General features: G+C 39.6%; 1 protein-coding gene across 4 annotated transcripts in view; it reads left to right on the top strand.

Moving 5' to 3' along the window:
* ccdc146 (coiled-coil domain containing 146) overlaps nt 1–26,310 on the top strand; it is a 47,163-nt gene extending 20,853 nt beyond the window's left edge. For 3 of the 4 annotated variants that reach the window (XM_051392593.1, XM_051392592.1, XM_051392591.1), the window contains exons 5-23: nt 579–636; nt 2,858–2,940; nt 3,198–3,291; nt 3,463–3,536; nt 4,461–4,688; nt 4,793–4,882; nt 5,510–5,606; nt 6,887–6,979; nt 7,418–7,585; nt 8,394–8,482; nt 9,662–9,826; nt 10,012–10,087; nt 10,761–10,909; nt 11,014–11,242; nt 21,227–21,337; nt 21,553–21,690; nt 22,375–22,500; nt 23,801–23,923; nt 25,688–26,310. In XM_051392593.1, coding sequence (XP_051248553.1) covers nt 579–636; nt 2,858–2,940; nt 3,198–3,291; nt 3,463–3,536; nt 4,461–4,688; nt 4,793–4,882; nt 5,510–5,606; nt 6,887–6,979; nt 7,418–7,585; nt 8,394–8,482; nt 9,662–9,826; nt 10,012–10,087; nt 10,761–10,909; nt 11,014–11,242; nt 21,227–21,337; nt 21,553–21,690; nt 22,375–22,500; nt 23,801–23,923; nt 25,688–25,888 — 2,392 coding nt within the window. In that variant the 3' untranslated portion in view covers nt 25,889–26,310. Of the gene's footprint in view, nt 1–578; nt 637–2,857; nt 2,941–3,197; nt 3,292–3,462; nt 3,537–4,460; nt 4,689–4,792; nt 4,883–5,509; nt 5,607–6,886; nt 6,980–7,417; nt 7,586–8,393; nt 8,483–9,661; nt 9,827–10,011; nt 10,088–10,760; nt 10,910–11,013; nt 11,243–21,226; nt 21,338–21,552; nt 21,691–22,374; nt 22,501–23,800; nt 23,924–24,623; nt 24,900–25,687 lie in introns of all 4 variants that reach the window. The other variant, XR_007882573.1, reaches the window with a different exon arrangement.
* The last annotated feature ends 255 nt before the right edge of the window (nt 26,311–26,565 follow it).

Consider the following 26,565-nt stretch of genomic DNA (forward strand, 5'->3'; position numbering starts at 1 on the left):
TCTGTGTATCGGTTAATATCTAATAGCTAATATATCAACTTGTCAAGAAGATTAATATCATTTACTCTGTGGAACGTGTAGCTGTACACGACATGCCATTGTAAGGTTTTTCGCAATGACTCGTACAAACTTGAATCAACTGCTTAAAAAGCGTGTGCCGCAGGGAGATGAAAAATTCATTTATATACACGCTTATACTGTGTTTGGTACTTTATTTGTGATTCTTCGTTGTTTATGTATGAGGAAAGCTAGTATGTGTATGGATCTTTTATATCTTACAGTCTATGGTATCCTATTCTGCAGAGGGTTTTTTTTTATCCACTCACTCATATGAGAAAGGTTTCACAGAAACATAGAAACACCCATTTTAAGAATATGTGCTCTTCATCCTTTTGGTAAACTGGAAACTGCACTGTTCCTTTCATTGTATTCCTCTTTCTTTTGAACCAGGAACTGAAACATGTTTACTTCTCCTAATAACATATTATTTTTTGTTTTCTTTCCTCTCCTTTCCTCTCCTCTTCTTACCTCTCCTTACCATACCTCTCCTTACCTTACCTCACCTCACCCCTATGCAGTCTCTGGGAAGAGAAGCGGTATCTGGAGAAAGAGAATGAGATTCAGCCGAAACCTGCTGTAAGTTCATCATTGCAACACAGGTGTAGTTTCAGAGACGTAGATTATTACTGCAACAGCGGTCTTCAGAGGGGATAAATATGAGTTTTACTTTAAGCCTCCATCCAGGCTTAATCCCTCACTATGAAGACTTGCCATTGGCGCTTTTTGGGGCTGTTCGAATCAATGTGAAACTGAAACACTTTATATTACAAGCACCCATTCAGACAAAGGGATGAGTTTTAATCCTTGTTTTGTCTAAGCGGGCAAATTAAGTTTGTAATGGCTGGTAATCATCCACAAAGGCAACTGATGTAGCAGAAATACATATAGGGAGGAAGCATAATGTATTATTTAAAGGTTAAAACAAATATATCATAAACATATAAACTCACAGACGGTTGCTGATAGCATTCTCGCCTCCTGGATGAATGTATGCCTCTGCTCCAACTCAAAGAAATGCAGCGTAATAATGTTCACACTATATTGTAATATACATGTAATATTTATAGTATCGTTAATATACATGATTCTCTTTATCATGTGTGAAACAGAACAAATTTACAGTATAAATAAAAACATTCCTTCCTTCGCATATCATACTAGAATCCCAGTTTCAGTATGTACTGTATCATGCTGTGGGGCATATTAATACTGTATCACTTTTATGATTTAGTCTATCAGAAGTCTACCACAGTGAAGTGCAGTTTGAGCATTTCCAACACTTGGATGGACATAAAAAATATGCAGTAGCTGCTGAATCATCAGCACTAAAAACTTCAGCAATTGTGTCAAAAAAATCAGATGATGATCAGATGTTCAAGAATATGAACATTAGACTCTTAGGGTAGTCCCAAGGAGCATTCACAGTTCTCCAATCGTCGAACGTAATCAAAATTCTGTTGCCTGTGCCGCTAATGGCAAGAGGAGGTTAGAGTTGGAGCTTGCTTAATAAATTCAGCAGCTTTAATTAATTTTTTTGATCTTTGGCTACTTTTGGGGTTTAATTATGCAACTACCGTTTAATTACTGATTGCAATAACAAAACATTCCAGATGTACTACAGTTCTGCTCTCATGCCTCGTTTCATAGCATATAAAAACTACTGAGTCAAGGTGGCTCATGGGTGAACAAACAAGAAGAAATGAAGCTGAGTAACAACCAATGGCCTCAACTCGGATGCCAGTTTGTTGAGTTGCATTAAAAGTGAACTTTGAAAAGTGAATTTACATCAACAAAATACTTGTAGAACCAGTGACACATGCCGGTTTACTACTCTATAGGGAGAAAGTATCGCAGTAAAACAGTTGCAGTGTTTTGACTGCTCAACATGAATCATCAAGTGGCAGTATTGTGTGGACAAATGTATTTCACTGCTGCCACTCATGAACAATCCTTTAGATGTACAGCAACACAAGTGTGTGTGTGTGTGTGTGGTCAAATAATGTTCAAATATCAACTAAATCACATCAACAGAAACTGCTACCTCTACCAGAACAGTTCAGGCAATGTATTCTGTTAATCTAACAGAGAGTGTATGTGTAAAAGGACCTTTTCCCATTGGGCCTACAGCATTAAGTGTGATATTAACTTTAATGAAACACTCAAAGGCGCCCGGGGGACTTTGCATTCTTCTCCCTCTCTTCTCTCTGTCACACACAAACACACATATACACTTGTCAAACTTGATTAACGAGCTATTTGTTTCATAGTAGAGGCCTCACATACATTTCTAATTGTTTTTGCTGTGGATACTAGAGCAGGGGAAGAAAATAAAACACAAACTAGCTTTAAAGTGCAGGACATCTATCATGTTGAATGAATAACAGCTGGTTTAGTTGCAGTTGTTTATATTCATACTCATGCTTGTACAATCGACTCCATGTAACCCAACATTTTTCAACAATGTTGGGGGTCATGTCCATCTTTGTTGTGCAGAAAATGATGAGAATTCAGTTTTGGGCATCAAACTAAAACTAGTTATAGTACTGAAACAACTTTACTGAAAGGACTTTTTCATCATCAGACATTAAAAGACAGAATTTTGCTTTTTTAGAACAAAAATCTATGACAATTAAAAAAACAAAAATCCATGCGAAAGAAAACAAAGGCTGGTGGAACTGACCCTGAGAGGTAGGATCAAACAGTAGTATTTTTCCTGTGCAGCCTGAAGTCAGTTAAACAACTGAACTAATATTCTTGATAAGTGATGTAATGCTCATGCTGCTGTTGGGTCCTCCAGGAGCTGGAGAGGAGAACAAAGGCCCTGCAGGAAAAATATGAGGATCTGAGGAAAGAGGTTGCCCAGAGACAACTGGAAGTCAGGTATTTTATCTAACTGCTGTTCAGAGAGCACACATGCAGTTTTCTCACATTACCCTGCAGAATGATACAGGTGTACATATTCACTTTGTGTCTTCATGACTTTTTCTTTTCGTGCTTTTTTTAAAATAGAATTTCAGTTTTGCTCTTGTTGTCAATTTAATAAGAAGCAGTGCGGCTGAATATTTTAAGTTCTGTTAATCGAAATTGTTCTGATAAGCAAACTTTTCGTGTATGTCTTGCCCTCACTCCCCGTGCAGAGGCCTGATGGAAGATGTGGAAGCCCATGAAATGCAGATATTGAAAGAACAGAAAGAGCTGGAAGACAAGAAGGAGATCATAGAGCTCAAAGAGGTCTGTGTGTGTGTTTGTCTGTGTGTGTGTGTGAGAGTGGGCATTGCTTACAGCACACCATCAATAAAATAACAAATCATCAGTCTTTTTACAGTTGTGTGTGTCTGTGTGTGTCTTTGTGTGTCTGTGTGTCTGTGTGTGTCTTTGTGTGTCTTTGTGTGTTATAACAAGGCTGAGAAAGCCCGGCTCATCAGCATACCTGACCAGATTTTAAAGGAGACCGAACGGAAACGCTCTAAGAAGGGGTAAGTATATTTAACCCCTTAATACTCTTTATTGGGCAAGAGCAGGAAAGTTAATGATTCAAACACCAGGAATAAAAATCAGCCAGTAACACTGAGAAGAAAAATATGGTAGAAAGATCTTTGGAAAATGAAGTTGCCCCCTGATTTGTACAATCCCTCTGTCAGTTAGCTCAAATCCTTCTGTAATCTGTCTCTTTCCCTTCATCTTAAACTGTCATACACAAAAGAGCTGGATTTAACTGGATGAACACTGAGTTATCATACTGTAATTTTCATAATGGAAAGGGCACATGCTACTTACTGTTTTTGCTTAGTGTAAACTTTTGATCAGAACAAAAAAACAAATACAGAATCTGTGCACAGCTGAAGCTAGATATCAGTTTCTTCCTCTTAATTTTCCTGCAAGAAGTATTGGTTTCCAGCTTTATACTCGGTTTCCTCTCTGTAAGTTGCATATTTTATTCCAAATGAGGTTTGTAGCAACAATCAAATTCTTCTAAAGAATTTAAAGGTGTCAATCCTTCTAATTTAATTTTGAAAAAGACAAACATATGCATCAGAGATAATTAATTTTTGTTTTAAGTGCAGCTGCAGTAGGAAGCCTGTTCATTACCAGAGAATGGTTCCACTCGCCGCTTTACTGCAGTCTCTTTTATGTTTATTTCAAATTAATATTTGGCTTGCAAGTGATGCAGTGCAGCTGTCTGTATGAGCCATGTGAGCTACGGCTTGTAATTTGAAATTCACAAAGCTGAGGGGAACTGGGGGGTGTGTGTAAAATATGGATACACATGCTGTTATTTCATAAGATATGCACTCTTGCAGTGCAAGTGAGGAGTAATAAACTGATACTCCTGGTCTTGTACAGTGCTTACCCTTGTTCTTTTGTATGATTTTAACATATCATCCTTCGAAACACATTAGAGCTGCACTGAGGAAGATAGAAGTGCTAAATACAGAGATTTCAGAAATGGAGCAGCAAGTGAAGGAGGTGGAGCTGCATAACCACTCCCTCAGGTTGAAGAAGGAGGGGTTGAACGAGGAGCTGCAGGGTCTCTGGGCTCAAGTCGAGGCCAGTCAGAGGGAGTGCAGACAGCTGCTGAAAGAGCAGGAGGTCAAAAGGGAGGAGGAGGTGGAATTAACAGGGAACAGGTACTAACTCCAAATACAGTCAAAAATGAAGACAATGATGACAGCACTCCAACAAAAAATAATGAGTTAAATATATTAACATAAATCTTTGTGTTTTTCATCAGAGGTATCCTGGAAATGAAGTTGCAGAACGTAATGTGTGACAGAAAGCACCTGTATGAGAGCCAATCTGTGCAGCTCAAAGAGAAAAATAGGTATTGAAGTCAAACTGAGCTCCATTGTACATGTAAATGAGTCCCCACAAATCAATACACACTGTATGCAAGGGCCCTTACTGGACACCTGTACTCAAAAAATATACAGTAAATATATATTTAGTCAGAGAGCTTCTTTTTTTTTTTTTAGCTCCTTGATGTACTTTTAGATACAGCCAAAAAAAAACTCTTACACAGTGGATTAGTACAAGTTAAACAAAAGGTTCAGAGTACATCTGAGAGTAATCCATATATAATGAGCCTAATTTTGAGTTTCCTTATTTTGTGTAGGAGGCACATCCTTATGATGATGATGATTATTATTATGAGGGCGGCTGTGGCTCAGAGGCAGAGCAGGTCGTTCTTAATCGGAAGGTTGTGGGTTCAATCCCTGGCTCCTGGTGCCAAATGTCAAAGTATCCTTGAGCAAGATTGCTCCCGATGCCGTGCATCAGTGTGTGAATGTGTATGAATGTTAGTTTCTGTTCGATGGACTTGTGAAAGGGTGAATGTGGCACGTTGTGTAAAAGTGCTTTGAGTGGTCGGTAGACTAGAAAGGCGCTATACAAGTACAGGTCCATTTACCATTATGATAAATATTTTAAAGGTGCTTGTGTTTCTCCTCAGGCAGATGCAAGCCCTCAAGAGGATGGAGCATGTGTTGGCCACGGCCACTGAGCAGCTAGAATGCACACAGTCAATCTACAATGAGCTGCAGGCACAGGTGACCTGTAAATTACATTCATTTATAGGTCAGCTCTAATTTGAAGCAGTTGGAGTATTCACGAGTGGTCTGGCATATCTTAGCTCCTCAGTGCTTCTGTTATTTTTCATAAAAATACACTCAAATTATGTTCAAAAAATTTAAACCGATACCACTAAACCTCTCATTGCTAAAACACACTCCTCCTGGTTTGCAACATTATGTTTTTACTGGTATTGGCACTTGGTTAGGAACATTTGCTGGGCTTAAACACAGGTGTGGGAACATTTTGAGTGTAAATGTCATGGTGACATTAATCAGCCCATAAAACTCTTAATCTGCATTACACCAGAAGCATTTTTTTTATTCTTGAGCTTCCTGTAATTTTACTGATGTTCACAGTTTCTAAAGAGAAAATGGAGGGAAGAAGAAGAGAGGGATAGACATGGGAAATGTGTCAGCACATCTCACAAGCACATGACAATATGAAAGGAAATCACTATGACACACCAGGGAATTCACACATTGAGGAAACATTGAAAAAAAAGCAGTTGTACAATATGATTCATTCATTTCCATAATCTGTCAATCAATAACGACTCTCACATGAACAATTACTCATAATGAATTTGAATGTGAAGGCTGTTTAGATGAGGATTCAACCGCCTGTGGTTTTACCACAAAAATGCTTCACATTTATCTCAAATAGGATGTGATGGATGGCTTTGAAATTTACACAATGTTGTGTTCTAAACTTTACACAGCATGAGGCCTAACAAGGACTTAAAATAGTGATGGTATTCATCCATGTAGCTGAAATAAAATGATGGTATTGCAACTCTTAAACCTACTAATTTGGTCGTATTCCGCTTCAAGGGACTAACAATTTTTAAATATGGAGCAATGTAGCTCCTAACACTGAACACAAGGTCTGGCAACCCTGCAGAGAGGGGCAATCCCAGTGCCTGAAGGCATTCATATTTTATGAGTCTCAGTGAACACTTTCAGTGTCACTGCATCAAAAGGCTATCAGAGAAACTCTGATATATAGAATTAATTATTTTGCTGTCAATGTTTAATGTGGGGTTGAATATGCACTGACTGAATTTAATCAGAAGTTTGTTAATTTTGTACTGGATCCTTGTGGTATTTCCTTCTAGTGGCTTACAATTAAAGAAACAAATGATAATAATTTTTTACAGCTTTTTACTAATAGTCAGGAGTCTTCCAGCAGATGTGTATGCACACTGAACATTTGAACAAACTTTGTTTTGACTTTACATTCTAATTTAAATTCCCAGTTAGATGCTCTTCCTAAAAAAGAGGCCAGTATTCAGCAGAGGATGGAGCTTCAGAAAGAGGTGGATGCTCTCAAAGTCAGCTTTGAAAAACAGGTAGGAACAATGTGCATGGGTGGACACGATATCATTAGCAACTGCAAAATGTATTGTAATTTCCTGCACTAGCCCTTGAACAAATCAATCTTTTGGAAGCCTATAATTTCTTTCTTTTTTGTTGAAAGTGTCACAGCAAAGTGTTCAGCTCTATCTTAGTTATAATATATGTCTCAGAAAATGTTCAAGTGAAAAGAAATAAAAAAAAAAGTAACATTTAATTTGATATTTCTAATTTTTTAGCATCTTCAGAGTTAGGATGAGAAAATAATAAAATGGGAAGTCTAATCTTGCCTTCTATGTCACATAGTTGGACAAAACTTTAACAACATGGAAACGGTCTGCCAATGTTTCAATATCTTCCTGGTATTAAAGGACTGCAGTCAAATTGTAATCGTGTGCCTGAAAACTGAAAAAGTGTGAAATGTGTTCAACCAGTTATCAGTAGCTGAGGAGGAGAGCCAGAAGAAGCAGCAGTATGGGATGATTCAGGGGCTGCTGAGGGAGTCAAACTGCCTCAGAGAAGAACTCCATAACCTCAGATGTCTGACACAGATCAAAGCCGAGGAGAGGGGCCAGAAGCACCGTGAACTGCTTAGAGCTGAGGTTCAATACAAACGCACACACACACATACAACACACATACAAAGGTTAATTTAAAATAGGTTTTGATGTCATCATTAGTGCTTTTAATAACTTGTGCAGACATAGACACGCATATTTCACACAAATGTGTCAAAAAACATCAAAGAGGAACTGAAGTAGGTTTATATTTTAGGCACTCTTGATGTTAGTGTGACAGGAGCAGGGCAGAGCAACCAAAAATGACACAGTTTCAAAGAGTGCAAAACGTCGAGGCTTTACTGCCCTAACAATATTACCGTCACCACAGTGTGATCATTTCAGAATCATTTGAAAAAATATAGAGAGACTAGGCAATTTTAGTTTAGCTACATTTGAGATAAGGTCTAAGAGGGACATTTTTGGGCAGAAATGACTTATAAATGGGCTCCCTTTTCACGTTGCTTCAAACAAGATCCTTCCTTTCTACTGAAATCAAAAGTAGTTTTTTTCCCCTCCAAAACATCCTAATAAAGTATCAACTACAGATTCATGGAGTCAAAATGACCCAAGCAGTCCTGGTTTAGTGAATTCATTTATTCATTTTGGAGCTGATCAGCTAATTTATTGTTTCTTTTTATACATTGAAAGTGTTAGAAAAGAAGCAGCAGCTGCAATATTACAAAAAAAATTAAAGCCACAAATATGATTGACTGTTTGCGAGCACATAAACACACACACACACACACACACACACACACACACACACACACACACACACACACACACACACACACACCCCACACACAGAAGTGATGATACTGTAGTTTTACCTGTGTAACTCCATCTACAGCAGCTGAACCAGCACATCCAGCAGGAGCTGCTAGAAAAGGACTTGATCATCATGGACCACAACAAGCTGAATACTATGCTCCAGCGCAGGTGTCACTGCTGTTTTCTCTTTTTTATTTCCTTGTCAGCCACCTTTCATTAAATGCAAAGTTGGGTGTCACGACAAAGAGGATTTTGCTTACAGAGAAGGTACTAAGCTTTTAATGCAGTAGGTAGTATTAGGGCAAGCAACTTCCTACTCCCTGCCTGTCTCTCAGTCTTAGTCCCTCTCTCTTACTTTTTCTTTCTCTTTGCATAATGTGGAGATGAATCTTAAGGTTTCATGGCACAAATCTTTTCAGAAATGTCATTACAGATGATACTTTTTTTGAATAATATGCAGCAGCAGTATGGTGGTTCTGCATACTGGGTCAACTGGTCAACAGTGTGGGCAGCAAATTGGATTCCTGTATACAGTATATCGATGTGATAATAGATTCCCTAGTTAATTGTTTGGCTCCTCTGATCTGTGTAACAGCTTGGGATCACAATTAATTCAGACATCTGCACATGTTGTCTGGCTAGAAAACCATAACTTACTAATTGGTCATACTTCAGCGTTCAGATGCAGACTAATGCATCTGGCACCACCCAGTACAACACTAGACTCACTCGCAGTACATTCAGTTATGTCACGACCAAAGACTGCAGTCTGATGTGGTTGCACTTGACATGGAACCCGCTCTGAAAACTATCTAGTCAAGCGAAAACAGGACAGGAAGATAATTAGATATTGTGTATCTCTTCTTTGTACTTGTAATAGAAAAAACTTTCTATATTTAGCAATCATTGTTCACAACTCGCGTCTTACATGGTAAATTTTAAATTTAATGAAATGTCACACTGCATTAGAGTTTAGTTCTGTCATAACAATTTTTTGATTCACTGATAATTTGTGATGAACATGAATATGACTTTTAATCATGTTTACCATACTTGATTTTACACTTTAAGATAATAACACGAAGTCATGATTATGGTTATTACATTTATGTCCACATTTCTAAACATCCGTCAGCTATTAAAAACAGCCATTAGCTATGGATATAAATCCTACTGTATATAAATCCTATAGTAGCTAGCAGGATTATAACAAAGAATGAACAGTTACAACTGGTTGGAACAGATCACTGTTATGGTAAAATGTCAAAAACCTGCTCTTGATAGGAGCCAGGTCTCGTATTCGAGAACAAGAACGGGCTCACTACTAATCAGTGTTTCCGCCCTTAGAGTATCACAGTATTGTAAGCTGTGCCAAATGATCATGGAAGAGAAGAATAAGTACGTCAAGCTGAAGCAGATTGCCTCACAGACAATCACAGAGCTGACGGAGCAGGTGAAGGTGCAGGAGAATGAGACGGAGATCCAACGTACCATTGTCATCAACAAGGACAGGTGTGTACGTGTGTTTCGTACAGGGAGGGTTGTCAGTGTTAGCTTTATTATAATACATACTAATGCAGAAAAGAAGGCATAGACAATAATAATGTCAAGGTTATATTTATTAAGATTTCATTATTATCACGTGATCAGTGCATTTGTTTGGTAATCATCACATTTCTGATATTGTTTCTTTCCAGATCACTCACAAAGGCTCGTATGAAGATCTCTAATAGCTCCAAAATGAGGGACAAACTGCTCAATGACATCTCCAAGGTCCAGACACACACACACACACACACACACACACACACACACACACACACACACACACACACACACACAAAAATACAGAGGTGATACCAGTCAGAACACACTGTGGGAAACGCACTGTGGACCATAAGCCAGTATCAAAAATTCAACAGTTCAACTAAACAGATTAAATATGTTACAATGGCTAATGTGACTCAGGGGGCCCAGAGTTGAACTGAGAAACTGAGTCAAAGCTGCTGTAGTTGTTTTGAGTGAGCTCAATAATTCTAGCAGAGCTCTTAAACTTTGTTTTGGACAGCTCTAGAGTTAAGGAGGCAAACCCACATCCAGTTCCCCTGTATTTATCTTTGCATTACTGCTTAAGAGTCTTACGAAACACACAAAGTTTAAAACGGAACTTTTGTGATGTCTACTGTAGAAGTTGTTTCTTAGTTGTTTTAAAGTCAGCCTATTACCATGTTACAACTGTCTCGAAAGCCCCGACAGAAACAGGAACACAACGGCGGTTAAATGCAAAGGGATAAACTCTATTTACAAAAGAACAAAATGGCTCAGAATGACACGTAAGAACTATCAAGTGTTTGCATTCCAACGTACTTAAAAGAAAGAACACGCACCTAACAAATGTCGTTCAAAAGTGTTTGTTTTTTTGTTGTTGTTGTTTTACATCTTCTAGGTTGCCTGGAAGCAACATCAGATCAGTCAGGAGTGTGAGGACAACAAACTGGAGCTGATGAAACTCACACAAATGATAAACCTTCAGGAGAAATCCCTTCTGGAAATGAACAAGAATCATGAAACGGCCATACAGCGCCGCAATTTACTGTATGTATATTTAGGAGGTTACATTATGCATACATTCAAGTAGAGGATCTAAACTGTATATGTCAAATAATGTTTGTGTGTGTGTATGTGTGTGTTACCTACAGTGGCATTCAGCTCCTGGAGCATGAGGAGGTGTTATTGAACTACTATGAAAAGGTGAACATCCAGGGGGCGGCCATTACGAAGGGCAACATGGCGCTGGAGACCCTGGAGAAGGAGATGAAGGACTTGCAGTTGACTATTAATGAGGAGAAGAGACAGATAGACCTGAAGAAGAAGGAGGTTCCCCTCAAGAAAAAGTTGGAGGGAGAGATCACCATGCTGCAGATAGAGGTGGGAGAAGTATACCAACATAAAACCTACGCACTCAGACACATCCTTACAGAAATTAGCAGGCAAACAGCCACATTTCAGAAGCCTTTCAACATCTGAACTCCCTCATAATCTGCCGTTAGTCACCTTCACCAAAACACCTTAACAAAAGAAGTAAATCCACTAAACTTTCACAACTGCAGTAATTACTTGAAAAACAAAAGGTGTGGGTGGAAAGATGTCTGTGTACTTTTAAAATAGTTGAGGATGTTTCATGGAAATCCTTCATTAAAATCTTCTTTCTGTTGTGTGAACAGTGATGATAGTGTCCTGGTGACAGTCTCTTAACGCCCACTTCCCCTTTCACTGTATCGTCTCTCATTCCTTGCCAACAAGAAATGAAAACTCTATTAATAGAGCCCGCTGTATAGTCCCTAAAAGTTTCAGCAAAGTGCAGGTTTATTGAACAGTTTTGTGCTCCTTATTTTTTAGGTCTAGTGTTTTAGGTCTATCCTCCTCCAGGTATGGTGTGTCTTCTATAGCGCCCCAACAGTTTCTCTAAAGTGCCTTTGCTCATATATCCACTAATTTGTGAAGATTTTGCTTTCGGTTATGCCGCTGTCCACATTTCCCCAGTGTCCAATCACAGCTTGACCCCAACTACATCTGGATGTGGCCTAGCTTATTGATTTCAAAATCCTATCTGAGAGCAGTGAGGGCTGTCAATTAGTTCTTCCTGGTGTAATGAGATGGTAAAAGCACTGAAAAAAAAACAGATTGTGGGTGTGGGTGCAAGAATTTCCTTGGAAAATTGCAAATTTGGTGTGTGTGTTTGTATTCATGTCCAAGTCCAAACAAAACACTTTATCCAACAGTGCTGCAGGCCATTGTCCAGCTGTGTATGTGTACGTGTATGTGTGTGTGTGTGTGTGTGTGTGTGTGTGTGTGTGTGTGTGTGTGTTCCTGCACGCTGTAAAAAAGCATTTTAGACATTAAAGTGATTTATGTAATGTCAGTGGAGAGTCCTCATAGGATCTTGTAAGATCGAATGATTGTGTGTACCTGTGAGTTGCATGTGTCTAGGGTATTGCAAACTATTGTTCAACTGTATGTGTATCTTTGTTAAGTAAGGGGAACTCCAAAAAGAACAGCTGAGTACAAGCTCCAGAAGACAATACTTGCAAATGTGCAGACACCAGACATTTCACTCAGAGCACTACTAATGAGCAGATCTGTTTTTGAAATACTTTCAAAGCATTACTGTATAATGAGACTTCTGAATTGCTCTAGTATAATGTACTAGGCTTTCATTTCAATCTAATGAACAGACTCAGTCTTCATATCTACTTCGCTTACAGTAAATATGAGTGAGAGTATTTATTTTGACCATATTCCAGATGGATTTTATTTCTTTATTTATATTTATTTTACTGTGAGCATGAACACATCCTCCATCACTTCCCCAAAGAAAACAACACTATAAGAACTGTACATTTGTTAGAATGTGTTTTTTTTTTCCCGGTTTGGACACCATTACTGTATTCTAAGCTGTCTTTGATCACTCATCATCATAACTGGTCAATTTTATTCCTATTTTCAGAGGCTTCGTTGTGTGGTGGTGAACTGATTGTGGTCAGACGTTCTCAGAGGTTTGAATAGAGACAGAAACGCTGCTTTTGCCAACCAAACTCTACAGACAGAAAGAAGATGAGGTTCTAAACCAAGAGGGACATACCCAAACAACCTCACACTGCACAGTATTCACTGAGACAGACTGCGACACATGAATAAATAACATAAATATACAAACACATTCAACAGACTTGGCAATACATAGAGAGTGACAGACACGTAGAGGGAGAGAGAGATTTGAGAGAGGCAACACAAACGCACACGCACGCTGAGTTTCCCTGCCAGTTGCTGCGTCGTGGGATTGGGTGTGTTGCTGCTCTGGATCAGAGTGACTGGTTTTGACTCGCTGTTGGACCAGACTCCTCTCATCTGAGTCTTGTGCTCTTTTGGATGAACGCAGTGTTGGAACAGACTTCACCATGTGCTGCTTTTTTGAAAAACGCCCCTTTTCCTTTCCTCCATCTGTTTACTCCTTCTGCTGTTTATCATTTGCTACAAGAGGCCTTGTTGGTGCCATCCTTTTTTTTTTTTCCACTCTGATTTTCTATTGTTTTTCTCATCGTTAGTTTTTGTACTCTTTCCCTCACCTTTGTCTGACCGCCCTTCCTTTAATTGTTCCCTCAACACATTCTTAAGGTTTTTGTTTCAGTGATTATTTATTTTTCTAGAAAGTCCCTTCCAAATCTCCATTCCTTTCTCACGTTATTATCTTCTCCCTTTTCTGACAGACCTTGCGTTTGGCTGTAGATACAGTACATTCCTATAATCTGTCCTTTTCAGCTATGCAAGTGGTGTGGCTCTATGGATGGTTGGTTGGTTGGTCGGTCCACAACTTTCACCCAGACTGAAATATGTCAACAATTGTCGGATGGATAGCTGTAAAAATGTGTTACCTGTAGACATTCATGACCCTCAGAGGTGAAATCCTAATGGCTTTAATAAACCTCTTGGTCTTCTTGCACCACAATTAGGTTGACGTTTTGAGGTTTTGAGTGAAAAATCTCAATAACTATTGGATGGATTGGATGAATTTGGTAGAGACTATAGATTGTATAAAAATCCTCCCACTGTATGAAGCTTAAGTATCCTGGATTTGGGTGCTGCCATCTTGTTCTGGTGTGATTTGGAGCCAGAGTCTGCACAGTAGTGATCGGGGTTGGAGCCACGGTATCGAGGTCCTGCCCATACAACCGGCCAACTCACGACCAGGGACCAGCTGTCGATCATATGTAAAACCCTTTCTTTTTTTTATAGAATCAAATAACTGATTAAACCCGAACTTATCAGAAAAATGAATACCTGAACATTCATCAGCATACCATCTTTCTCACCAAACCACCTTTGGGAAAAATTTATTTGACATGTACTTTGATTTTTTTAGTTTGGCTAACACCGAGGTGGCGGAGTTCTGTACTGCAGCCAGCCACCAGGGGGCAATTGAGATGTTTTACCTTTACTCCTGGGGAGCTGTTATGTCATCCTTCTGTATATACAGTAAATGATACAAACATTCAAGTTCCCCTCAGGATGCATTGTTATAACTTTGATGATCCCTCAACTTTTCATTTAGTGCCATCTTCAGGTCTATTTTAATATGTCCAGTACTTTGGTTCATAACTATAAACCTGGAAAACAATAATGCCATTTTGTCCTAATTTGCAAATGTTTACCCACTGTACTAAGATGATGAACATGGTAAACACTGCACCTGCTAAACACCTGTAAACAGTCCTTGTGAGCATGTTAGTATGCTGATATTAGCATTAACTCGCTACTGTGCCTAAGTAGAACCACACAGAGCTGTGAGCATGGCTGTAGACTCGTGTTTGGATACAGATGCAACTCCTGGAACTTTCTAACGATCAACAGTTACATCCCTTATTAGTTGAATCAATTCTGTTCATCCACCCATGCGTTCATCCATCCACTCATTCTGTATTTGTCCCTTTCCTCTGTGTTTAAATAGCAAATCATTTTCTAAAACGCTGTTTTCCCTCCTACGGCTGCCTAGTTCCCCTGGGTACAAAAAAAGTGAATCACAGGGGTCTCTCCTACTGCAGGAAGCTTGCCAGCTCAATTCATTCTCCCTGCGAATTCATTTTCTATGCGAATTCAATTTCCATGCAGCTGCCTTGCTGTCGATTTATTATATATATTGTGTATTTGTATTCATCTGTGACCAGTTTATCTGTTCTTTGCAGACGGGCCCCCCTCCCTTTGATGGGGAATTTTGACAAAGATAGATCGGGCCATCTGTGAGACTATTGAAGTTCAATATACTCTGAGGCTTTCATTTGCTCTGAGGAATTTTAATTGCTGCAAAATAAACAGAGGTTGGTGTTGGATTCTGAATTTACAACTTGTTTATGAGTTGCTGGCACGTCGACATCTCAAACACACATACAGGTGCACATGCATCAGCGCACACACTGAGACGAGTGCAGTGTTTGTGAAGTTGTGATCATACCATTGCAGCATCTAAATATTGTTCAACAGTCCTCTGTGTCCATGTAAATGTATATAAATATTTGTCAACAAACATGCAGACATTGATATATTTATAGAATACATACACAGTCAGTAATAGAGTAGGATTTATAATGGGGTGAGGCTGACATACTGCACTGTCCCTACAGTGGTGACTCATATTGTTTGTCTGCCTCTCTTAAATCTTTGTCCAACCCGTCTGGAACTTATTAACACGGGAAAACCCGCCGCGAAACATATCTTGTGCAAGTGAATCTGTTATTGTATGTGAGAGACTAAAGTGAGACAGGTAGAGAGCAAGCATGCACGCATAAATAAAAAAAGGCAGACAATGCTGTAACAACAGTGCATTGTGTGTATGAAAACTCCGCTCTGCAGCCCTTGAAAGTCTGTAACTCGCCTCTAAAATCTGACTTCTCTTCACACTGCTGCCTAAATGCCCGAGAGTACTCCAGCTCTCTGACTCAAACAAGTGTTCAGAGGAGTTGGCATGTATCCCAAACGAAGTAATGACAGTGTCACAGCAGTCCAGCCTTGACATCTTTTTGTAAGACCACCAGTAAGTTAGCTCTGCTCAAGATTCCCACAGCCGATTTCTGCACTGGCTTTGAAAAGACATAAAGAAAAATGCCTTTCTCCCCTACATTGCACACTCTGGCTGCTAATATTCACTGCTGGGGTGATAACTCTAAATCATATGCACTCACTGATTATTTAAGGTCATGCATGGCCTGGCCCCTAGTTATCTTTATTTCAAAATCTTATGAGCCGGGATGAAGCTTGAGGTCCCCTGCAGGCGGGAACCCTACCTTCCCTTATAACTATTTCTGTTTCCCAGAGACTGAAAGTGAAGCTTTTGTTGTCAGGGGCTTCAAGGCCGAGGAGTGATTTGCCCTGAGGAATTCAGGCTGGCAGAGTCAGTATCACCCTTCAAATCTCTTCTTACCACAAGATATTCTTTTCACCCCATAACTTTTAATATTTTCTATATATGTTCTCATTTATTTCATGTTTTTATTAATCATGATGGTTGGTTGTATGTCTTCCATCACTAAACCCTTTAGAACTGGCCCCGCTGCAGGTCTTCTCAAACCCAGCATACTTTTTTTTTCTGCTGTTCTTCTCCAGAGCAGTGTTACTTCAGTTTGACATTACCAGCGTATATCAGTTAACTAATATTACATGCGTTTCTAATATTATGTGACCTGCTGTCGAATATTTATGTAGAAGATGTGTTAAAATTCATATTTTCATATTTAATTATAATATATTCCTCATTGGAGGCTTATTAAAGGTTCAGTTCAGCTCCTCTGCTCACATGTTCTGCTAATTAACCTTACATAACCTTATTATGATTATGATTTTACTGCTGCTTTACTTTACTGACCTTTCTGCTTTACTGATCTGTCCCTTTGTCTTTTATCCCTTTTAGTTGTAAGGCACTTTGTAACCTCATTTTGGAAAGTGGTTTATAAATAAGGTCATTATTTATCTTTATTATTATACTGTTAAGCATTCAGTGTCCCATCAGTTATGTGGCTTTTAAAGCCATCATGTTAACTATTAACTGAGCAGAAATTATGTAAATAATATGCAAATTGTATTCTGTGTAGATATTGTCACATGTACAATGCTTTATAGCATTCATGAGCCAAGAAAGCAGCAATTCTTTGTGACTGTCACATGAAGAAAACAGAGAGGCAGGCAGGCAGAACAGAGACACTGACACTGAGACAGATAAATAGTGAGACAAAGACAAACATCGGCGTATAACAGCGGGAGGAGGACGGGTATAAAAATGTTAAGAGAGAGGGCACCACGGAGAAAAAAAAGATTGATTGAAGAGCAGAGAGAATAGGAGAGTGACAGACGCGCTGTATCCCATCCATCATGTAGTGTTTAAATGGCTTAGGGTGGATACATATGAGGGTGGAACACAGATCAATCAGACTCAGAAGCGAGGAGTGGGCACACACTTGTCTCAGTCGGGTATTTTCAGATTCTGACGTAGTCTGAAAAGTTCATCTGCATTTAAATCTTGGAAATAAATTAAAACATTTCTTATGCAGCGAGGTTTCTATATCAGTTACAGTCAAAACAAACAAAGTATTTATATCCTAATTTCTGATTATACTCAAGTTGTAATTACCAAAAGAAGAATTTAAATGTAATCAGTTTTTCTGCCATGGTGGCATTAGTACATCCATTAGTATTATCCAGGAGGGGCTGTGAATCTTTGGTTGGACTACTAAGTGAGGATGTTAACATTGGTAATTTGAAAGAAGTAATATCTGTGTGGGCAGCACTTAGCTGTTTACTGTCTGTGTGGCTGTTGGAATTACATACAAACTTTTGAGTCCCGACATTCTTAAGGGAATAGTTCGACATTTTCACTTTAATGCTCTGATTTAAAAAGGATTCCACAGATTGATTCCACATAGCTGTGACAAGCAGATTAAAAAAAAGGGAGAAACAGCTCGCCTGATTCTGTCCAAAGGTGACAAGATCTGCTTCCAGCCCCTTTAAAATTCACTAAATTATTGACTATTTGTTTAAGCCGTACACAAGTGTATTAAGACAACCGTTTTTAGAGGGCTTATTTCTTTTCCCAGAGCAGAAACTGGAATATAAACTTAACAATACAACCGGTCCTCCCAAATGTTGAATGTTGTAAAAGGACACATTGCTAAACAGTCAAACGGCATAGCGCTAATGGGACATAACCAGGGCTATGTGGGTTTGTTGTCTTGCATCAACGTAGGTTGTACAGGGCTATAAGGAGCTTTAAGCTTGCCTACACAAAAAGTGTGAAGAACTTTAAATGCATTTCGACCTCAGTGTCAGTATGATTAGTTACAGTTTGGTGCCCTTCATTTTTATGTTCAGCATTAAATAGGATAATTTGTCGGCTTTGGTGCTTAATTTTGGTCTTGTAAATGTATTCAACTCCTTACACCATGAACACGGGTTTGTTTTCAAAGTTATATTCTCTGTGAAAACTGCAGATAACCCCGGTCCCTGTTGGTCAGCCCCAATTCCTGTTTCTCCACATCTCTCGGCTGTCTCTAATTCTGTCTTTCTTGTCTGCTTTCACATCCTATCTCCCCACTCCTTTTCTCACTCTGGCCTTCATGCCGTCTTTCCTTTGCTCTTCTTCACTTTATCTTCCTCTATCTGTCAGCCTTTTATCAGTCTCTCTGTGTACATCTGGTCCACTCTCATCTCTGCCTCTGCTTTTCAGCTTATCAGCTGCTTACTGTCAGTTTTGTCTGCCTCTCAACTTTTTTTTTTCTTTTCTTCTCAAAATCATCTGTAACTTTAGCCCTACAAACACCCCCATTTAATCACATGACAGTCATACTATTAAGTTCAAACTTGAGTCATATGACGTTGAGGTAGAAGCATCTTTTTAAGGGGCTGAACACCGAAGTCGGTTTTAATCAGGCTCACCGACTCTTTGCGTAAGAGAGGCTTCATTAATCTCTTCCGTGAAGGGAGGGGAAATGGGAATCATCACTTTGTTCCACGCTGTCTTTCAAGTCTGTCACATAAACTCCCACATTAGATACAGGCACGTAAACATACACAGGTTATGTATGAACGCACGCGCTGTATGGCTGAGTGGAGAAAAGCTGCTGTTTCATAAGCCAGGTCGTGCCAGGTCAGACCCGCCAAACATTTTTCCTCCTCAGCTCGTATCATTCCCACTCCTCTCTTTACTCTCTGCTGTCTATCCAATCACTGCGTCTTCATCTTATATTTGTCTCTTTCTCCCAATCTCCCCAGGCATCTATTCATATTTGTCATGTTTTCTCTGCTTGTTTTTTTGGTTTTTTTTGTTTCACTTTTTTCCCTCTTCTGTCATCTGATTTGTTTTTTTCCTCCTTTCTATTTTCTGCTTTTTCTTTTTATGGTTCCTTGATCACCTCAGCTTCATATATGTTTATATATAGACTACCTTTATTCTGCTGTAATGGGGCCATTGGGCATTTGCATGATCTCCCTTGTTGAGATACTGTAGCTACTTTAATTGCTCATTTCCATCCGCACAGGTTACGAGGCCACTTGTCATATTATTTGTCTTTTGTCTCTACAATCTACATTAAATAGTGGATATTAGAAAGAAACTCCCATTTACATATAACAGACCAAGTGAATCCAGGTGCAGCTATGAGCCCATATCCTCTTCATGGTTGGGGGGATTTTTAGGCAAATAATTTTTATTCTATACTATACTCTTCTGATAAATGTGTCATTTTTTCAATTAGTTGATTAAACATTAGTTTAGAAAGGGCAGAAAACGTACTAGAGCTGTGTGAAGTTATTTAAGAGTCTCTGCTTGCTCTGACCAACAGTCTACAACCCAGATTCAGTCAGTTAACCCCTTAACACCAAGTTTCTTTCCCCTCTAAATACCCTTTTTATGTATCACATATGTATTCTGGATCCGTCAACTCTTCACTACTTTATATAAGACTCCCACGTTGGGGTTTTTTGGGCTGCACCGATCTATTAGATAGTCGAAATGTTATACAAATTTTATGCGCATTTTCCCAAAGTTCAGTTGACATATTTGGTATCTATCGAAACGTTGGGGGTTCAAAGTTATTTGTGTTTGAACAAAGCCTGGACAAACAAGATAAGCTTGTACTGGCTTTTCTTCCAGGTTGGCTGTGATATAAAACTGAGAAACAAAAAATCCTTGCATTTGAGAAGCTGGAACCATTGTTAGTTTGGCATTTTTGCTTGATAGATTCATTAAAAAGTGCACAGCAGAGATTTGTGATACACAAAAAAATGTTTTCTCAGATTTCTCACTCACCCTGGCAATTTTCTTTTGATGATTTTAAATCCTGCATTGTGTACATCTGTTGGTTACTAGCTTGCAGTCTTCTTCTCCCCTGCCTTTGTTGGTAAACTGCTGCATTCTTGGCACATACTTGCCACCTGTAGGTTAGTGGGATGGTGTGAAACCATTAGCGGGAATGTTTATTGTGTTTTTATGTGCATCCTTGTGCGCTAGACCAGACAAACAAAATGCAAACCCACATTAAAAGACTGGTCCATAGCTCTGCTAGAAGTACTCCACATGAAAACCTTTGATTAATGTTTCAGATGTTAATTTTCTATCAATAAATCATGTCAGCGCTTCAGTTTTTACTTGAGCAACACTCTAAATCCCTCACTCACCAACTGCAGCTGTTTCAGAATAAGAGTGTCAGCTAAAGGCCTGAATCTAAAACACCTGCGCTGTCCCCTCACTAAACTTTAATGTCTTCTCTTGTCCTCCTGCCTCCCTTTTGTCTCTCTCCTCTCTTTTAACTCTTCTTTATGCTTTCTTGTGTATCCCTACATTCCCTTCTATTTCTATCGTCTTAAGGGATGTGAGAATGTTTTTAAGAACCAGCCAGTCCAGAGGGATCCTGTGGCGTTTTTTAAATGTTGATTTCTTTCATCAGGCGTTGCCAGTGACTTGTCACCTAGTGGGATGTAGCTCCCATATAGGCACTACGTTTAGCTGAGAAATGTCTTAAGCGTTTAAAATCCCCAGTGCTATAAAGAGTCTTAAATGCCTGGAGGACAAGCCACTTGAAACACAGACAATAGCAGACTAATTCTAGACGTCTTACTTTTTAATACTTTCATGTTGTTTTCTTATTCCTTTGTGTGAAGTGTGCTGTCCTGTGAGGAATTACTATATCGTTTTATTATGACTAAACCTCAGTGACAGGGACTGGATGACTACAGTTTGGCCTGTATGTACAGTATATATTGCATTGTATATGTCTGTACAGTATATATTGCACTGTATATGTCTGTACACTATATGTGGAACTGTAACGACTTACACACTGCCAACACACTGTTTTTGTGTCTCTTTCTCAGTTGTCAGAAGCCAGGGACAAGACACTTGAGGGTTTGAATCGAACGGTTGAATACAAAGAGCTCAAAGGCAAAGACCCCTCAACTGTGGAACTGGTCAAGAAGATTGAGCAGGTACAAAACAACATTACAAGGACTCTGTGTGTGCAAACATTGTATAATAGCATTGCCAACCAGCCTTGCACATGGTATCTCTTTAAAGAATTTAGGTCATATTTCCATTTATTTTTTCCCTTTTCTTTTATGACACTTTTATGAACTATGCAGGAGTAAAACTTAACGATACGTGAAAAAAAAAGACCTTAATCACTTTGTAACTATGCATGTAGCTGGAGGTGAATCTAGCAGAGAGCGAGAGGCAGGTGCTGGAAAGAGAACTCCTCGTGGACCAGGTGACCCGGCTCTCGAAGCCACTCAGCGAGCAGGCTGAGAATTGCCAACAGGACAGACTCTCACTGGCGAAGAAGGTAGTCAACAAGATCCTCTTGCACACAGACAGAGATGAGGCTCAGCTCATGCGTACACACACAGGTTGAACAATACAGACAAAAGAGTATACACCCAGATTAATACACACACATGCAAAAACACTTATATCGCTTCATTCACAGTCTAGTTTTTTACCTCTGTGTGTCCATGTGAGGAGCACGCAGAGTGGGCATTAAGGAGTTCAACGAGCATTACAGTTTCCTCGTACTCTCACTTGCTCTGTCTCTGTCTCCCTCTTCCTTTCTCCTTGGCTGTCTGTCTCTCTCTCTCTCTCTCTCTCTCTCTCTCTCTCTCTCTCTCTCTCTCTCTCTCTCTCTCTCTCTCTCTCTCTCTCTCTCTCTCTCAGCAAGTATAAATAGCTTCAAGAACAAGGTTCATTACATGTAATAAAAAAAAGCATTTAATGATTACATGAAAATCTCAGTGTAAAAACGTATAGGACTAGGTAACTGACTAGATGCATTTATGTACATGTATGCAACTACAGGTACAGTAGAAGTCATATTGGATGATTAGGTTCACAACTTTTGTGTGTATCAGAACATTGTTTATGTGTTTAAATGCATTCAGTGTGAAACTCATCTAATCTGTGTGTGTGTGTGTGTGTGTGTGTGTGTGTGTGTGTGTGTGTGTGTGTGTGTGTGTGTGTTATCTGCTTCCAGTTAAACAAGCTCCGAACTCACATAATCGACACCAACCACCGTTTGATGGCCATTTCTGCAGAACTTTCCATGAAGCAAGCTGCTGCTTTGTCTCTCCAACAAGAAATCAAAGAGAAAGAGCACCAGGTCAGCCCTCAGCTGCACATTCTCCCCTCAGTCCCCCACTGTCTTTCCCATTATTCCTGTCACTCTCCACTGACCGCGATCGAAGACGGCAAGAAGTGTCTCAGAAATGTCTCACTGTGTCTCATCTGTCTCATCAAACTCGTGTATTTTGCTTACTTGCACAGTAAAACGAATCCAGGGGTAAACACAGGGAGACAAAATAATGTTCAGGAATAATTTAAATGAGATTTAAAAGAAACAATCAAACAAAACAATCAAATTAATTAGTGCTAACACAATAGCTGAATAGGGAATCTGGATTAATATTTAGCAATGGTGTAGAACATTCACACTCACCATTGGTCCCACCACAAGCAGTTTTAAAAACAGGCTATCACCACACAGTTTACACAGTAGCTGTTCTGGAGTTTTTGATCACATTACATGATCTTCCTCCACAGATGGCGTTTCCGAGTTGTCCTGGAGATGTAGATGTTTTTCTGAGCACCAAAACACTCCATAGAACTGAGGGAACTGCACAGTTGATCATTCTCTGTGGGTTTGTCACTAGAGGCGTCCCCTTTCACATTACTCATAGTAATTACATCCATTGTTAATGTAAAATATTTATTAAGTTCAGCTTTAAGGTAATCATTTAGTTAACTTTGACAGTCGAAGCCTGCATGATTGCACTGAGAAAGTGAACTCCTACAAATCATATTATGTTTTACAGTTTCACACGTTTCAACATCAAATCCTGAAACTTTATTTAAGATACATTTCCATTCAGAAGTGAACAGGCAGTACTTAACTAATCATGTCACTTGATTTTGATTGATATCAGCCATCCACACCATTACTATGATTATTCTTTCACATTTTCCTGTTGAGTTGGAGGGAAAATAATCAACCATTATGGATTTTGTGAGGCGTAAGGGAAAGCGAAAAAGCTGTTAGCTAAGTCATCATTTAACTGAGAAATTTTGAATTTCTGACTCTGGTTTGGACAGAAAGTCTAAGTCCTCTGTCTCAATAAAAAATTAAACTACAAAAGAAAATGAGAGAATTCCCCACATGCCTTGTAAATGTTTCAAGAGATGTGCGTTAATAACCTGAAGAACCCCTGCAGCTGATGTATGCCTGCAGTGCGCCGCAGACACAGCGAGAAAATGCAGAGGCATATCTTTGCCCAAATTCTGACACTAATACGACCATCTGTTTTCGGGCGCAGTTAGAATTGAATTGAGCCAGGAAAGTGCAGAGTGGACTGAGTGATAGGAATACAAAGTGAATGTTTCTCGCACTGCCCCTGTGTTTCCAGATGGACAGGTGCCAGCAGCAGCTGGAGCAGGGCCTGCCACCATGCCCTGAGATAGAGGAGGAGTGGAGGAGGATGCTCCGAGACAAGAAGAGAAGACAGAGGGACAAAGAGGAGAGAGAGAGGGTAAAGAAACACACAAAGATCACTGGTCAGGAATTGATTAAAGCACTGAGGGGCAAGAAAAGAAGATAGAGTGACAAAGAAAAAAGAAGTGGAGCGGGGTGGGGGGGGCAGGAATCGATTAAGATTCTGAGGGACAATGGGGGCTGCTGTATACCTGAGCATGCACAGACAGGAGTGAGGGGAGAACTACCTGTGCACACACAGAGACTAGACAGGAACTAGAATAGTTTGTACCACATGCACAAACACAGGACAAGACTGGCTGACAAACAGAAGTAGAGGCTGTCTGCACAAGAAAAAGGCACACATACAGGGATCGGGCTGTGTCTGAAACCAGTCCAGCTGTCTGCAGCCTGCCTGTTGTTATACTGATCTCTATTTTCTCACCAGGTTTATTCCTGCTTATAGCCGCCGGCCCAAAAAGACATCACAATACACTGCATGCACAAAGCCAAACCGAAAAAACAGAAGGAAACCTGCAGAAACTGAAATGTTTGTCAGTCTATATAAAGAAATTCAAGTTTTCTACTTTTAGAGTCATTGCTAATCATGCATCTTGAGCTTCCTCCTAAAATGTAAATGTGCTTTGTGAACCCAGATAAGACAAATATGTTGTTTCCTGTTTGTATGTATTGGCAGTCGCCGGTATTTTTCCTCATTCAAAGCCATTATTCCTTGTTTTTTTGTGTGCACTCCTTAGATCACATGCCAGCGGATAAACGGTTCATATGCATGAGAAAATCGCCATCTCTTTGAAGTCACAGTTAGATTTAGGCACAGTGCATTTGCATGCTGTTGTGGGGTGAAAGTCAAAGGGAGGACTGTAGTGTCATGAGGACGTGTGCACACTGGAAGATTTTCTTTTTCCCAGCAGGAGTCTGCCATGGTTACAAATTGATCCATCAACCATATTGGGTTCAAATTAATTCTGTCAGCCGCTGTCAGTATCCTACAAGTCATATTTAAAAGGAGGAAAGTAAGTTTTCTAAACTTCTTACTCCTTTGATAAAAACATATATTGTTAGCTGAAAACTACAGTTCCCAGAAACAAATATTTAGCTTTTTGTAGAAAGGAAAATATATATTTGGGATCTGTTTTTAAAGATTTATCTCTTCAGTCGGAACAAATGGGCTGGGGGCTGAGAGCAGCAGACAGAGCAGGGTCAGAAAGTATCGAGTATGAACTAATGCACTGAGGGGGTTTTGGTGTTTTTATGGCATTTCTTGTCATCAGCAGCCGTTTCCTTTTATGTTTTTTATAACAGGAAAAACAACTTTTATTTGATGTTGTTGTGACCCAACATCCTGTTGGTGTGTCAGAGTCATCTGAACAAGTGCAGCTTACTGTGTCTTGGTCATATTGTATTCCAGAAACACAACATCCTGTATAACAAACCCAGAGCATCTCTAGGATCACTAATCTCTCTAATGTTTATTCTCAATTACTGAATTAATATGGAGAAAACATCATGCACTCAGATGTTCACTGGTGCCCTTGCATTTGTCTTGAGATGGTAAAAAATAAATAAATTGCCAGATTAATTATTCCATTTTCATGATTAGAATTCAGGAAAATGAAATTTTAACTATTTAGTCCAAGGTCATGCGGTCTTACATCAAATATTAAAACTACCTCTGGTGTGTGTGTGTGTGTGTGTGTGTGTGTGTGTGTGTGTGTGTGTGTGTGTGTGTGTGTGTGTGTGTGTGTGTGTGTGTGTGTGTGTGTGTGTGTGTGTGTGTGTGTGTGTGTGTGTGTGTGTACAGCTGGCTGAAGAAGAGGAGTGGAACCAGTTGCCTAACGGAGAGTACACCACAGCCGAGACCCGACCCAACGCTTACATCCCCCAGACTGACACGCTCCCTCTGCCCAAACCCTACGGAGCCCAGCCCCCCTTCAGACCCTCCCAACCAGGAGCCAGTATGAGACATATCCGCAAACCAACGCTCAAACCCTTAGAGATATAAAAACACACACACACAAACTCGTGCCGGTTTGGTTCATGTCTTGTCCTTCAGAAACATTTAATCTCCACGTGAGGGATCGGAAATTTAAAAAGCAAATGAGCATTTTTAAAGAATCTTTTTGGCTGATCCCTATCACACCTCTCAGGGCCGCCTCCTCTCTGATTCCTGGGTATTTTTGTGAGCTCACTGTCCAGAATACCAGTGCTGTTTTTGTTATGTGCATCTGGTAGTAATTTTGTTTCCTTGTCTTTTTTTTCTTTTTTTTACATTTACTGGCAAGAGCTTGTTCTCACTTGCAGTAACACTAAATTCTGTAGGAGAGTGGAAGGGAAGACAGAGGACACGGGGAGAGATTAAGTGTGTGTGCGTGTGTATTGTTACATCATGTCCAACCAATAAAAACTTCTGTTATTATTTCTGTACTTGGCAACACCCCATTATTGTCTCACTACCTTTATCTCAGATAGGATTAATTAATTTCTATGGGACAACTGGTATATTTCAGTCCTGTTGCCATCTCATCCCCCGCACATGTAATCTTTTCAGCTGATGAACACATTGCAATGGGTTTAAGCTCTAAGCTAGGCTAAGAGTGCCTGCTTAATGCCTGAGATGATAAATGTAAATACAGAGAGGAAGATCAGGCAATGAAAGAGCATAAAGAATGACGAGAGAGG

The sequence above is a fragment of the Dicentrarchus labrax genome, unplaced genomic scaffold (assembly GCF_905237075.1).
Source record: "Dicentrarchus labrax unplaced genomic scaffold, dlabrax2021, whole genome shotgun sequence".
Classification (NCBI taxonomy): Eukaryota; Metazoa; Chordata; class Actinopteri; family Moronidae; genus Dicentrarchus; species Dicentrarchus labrax.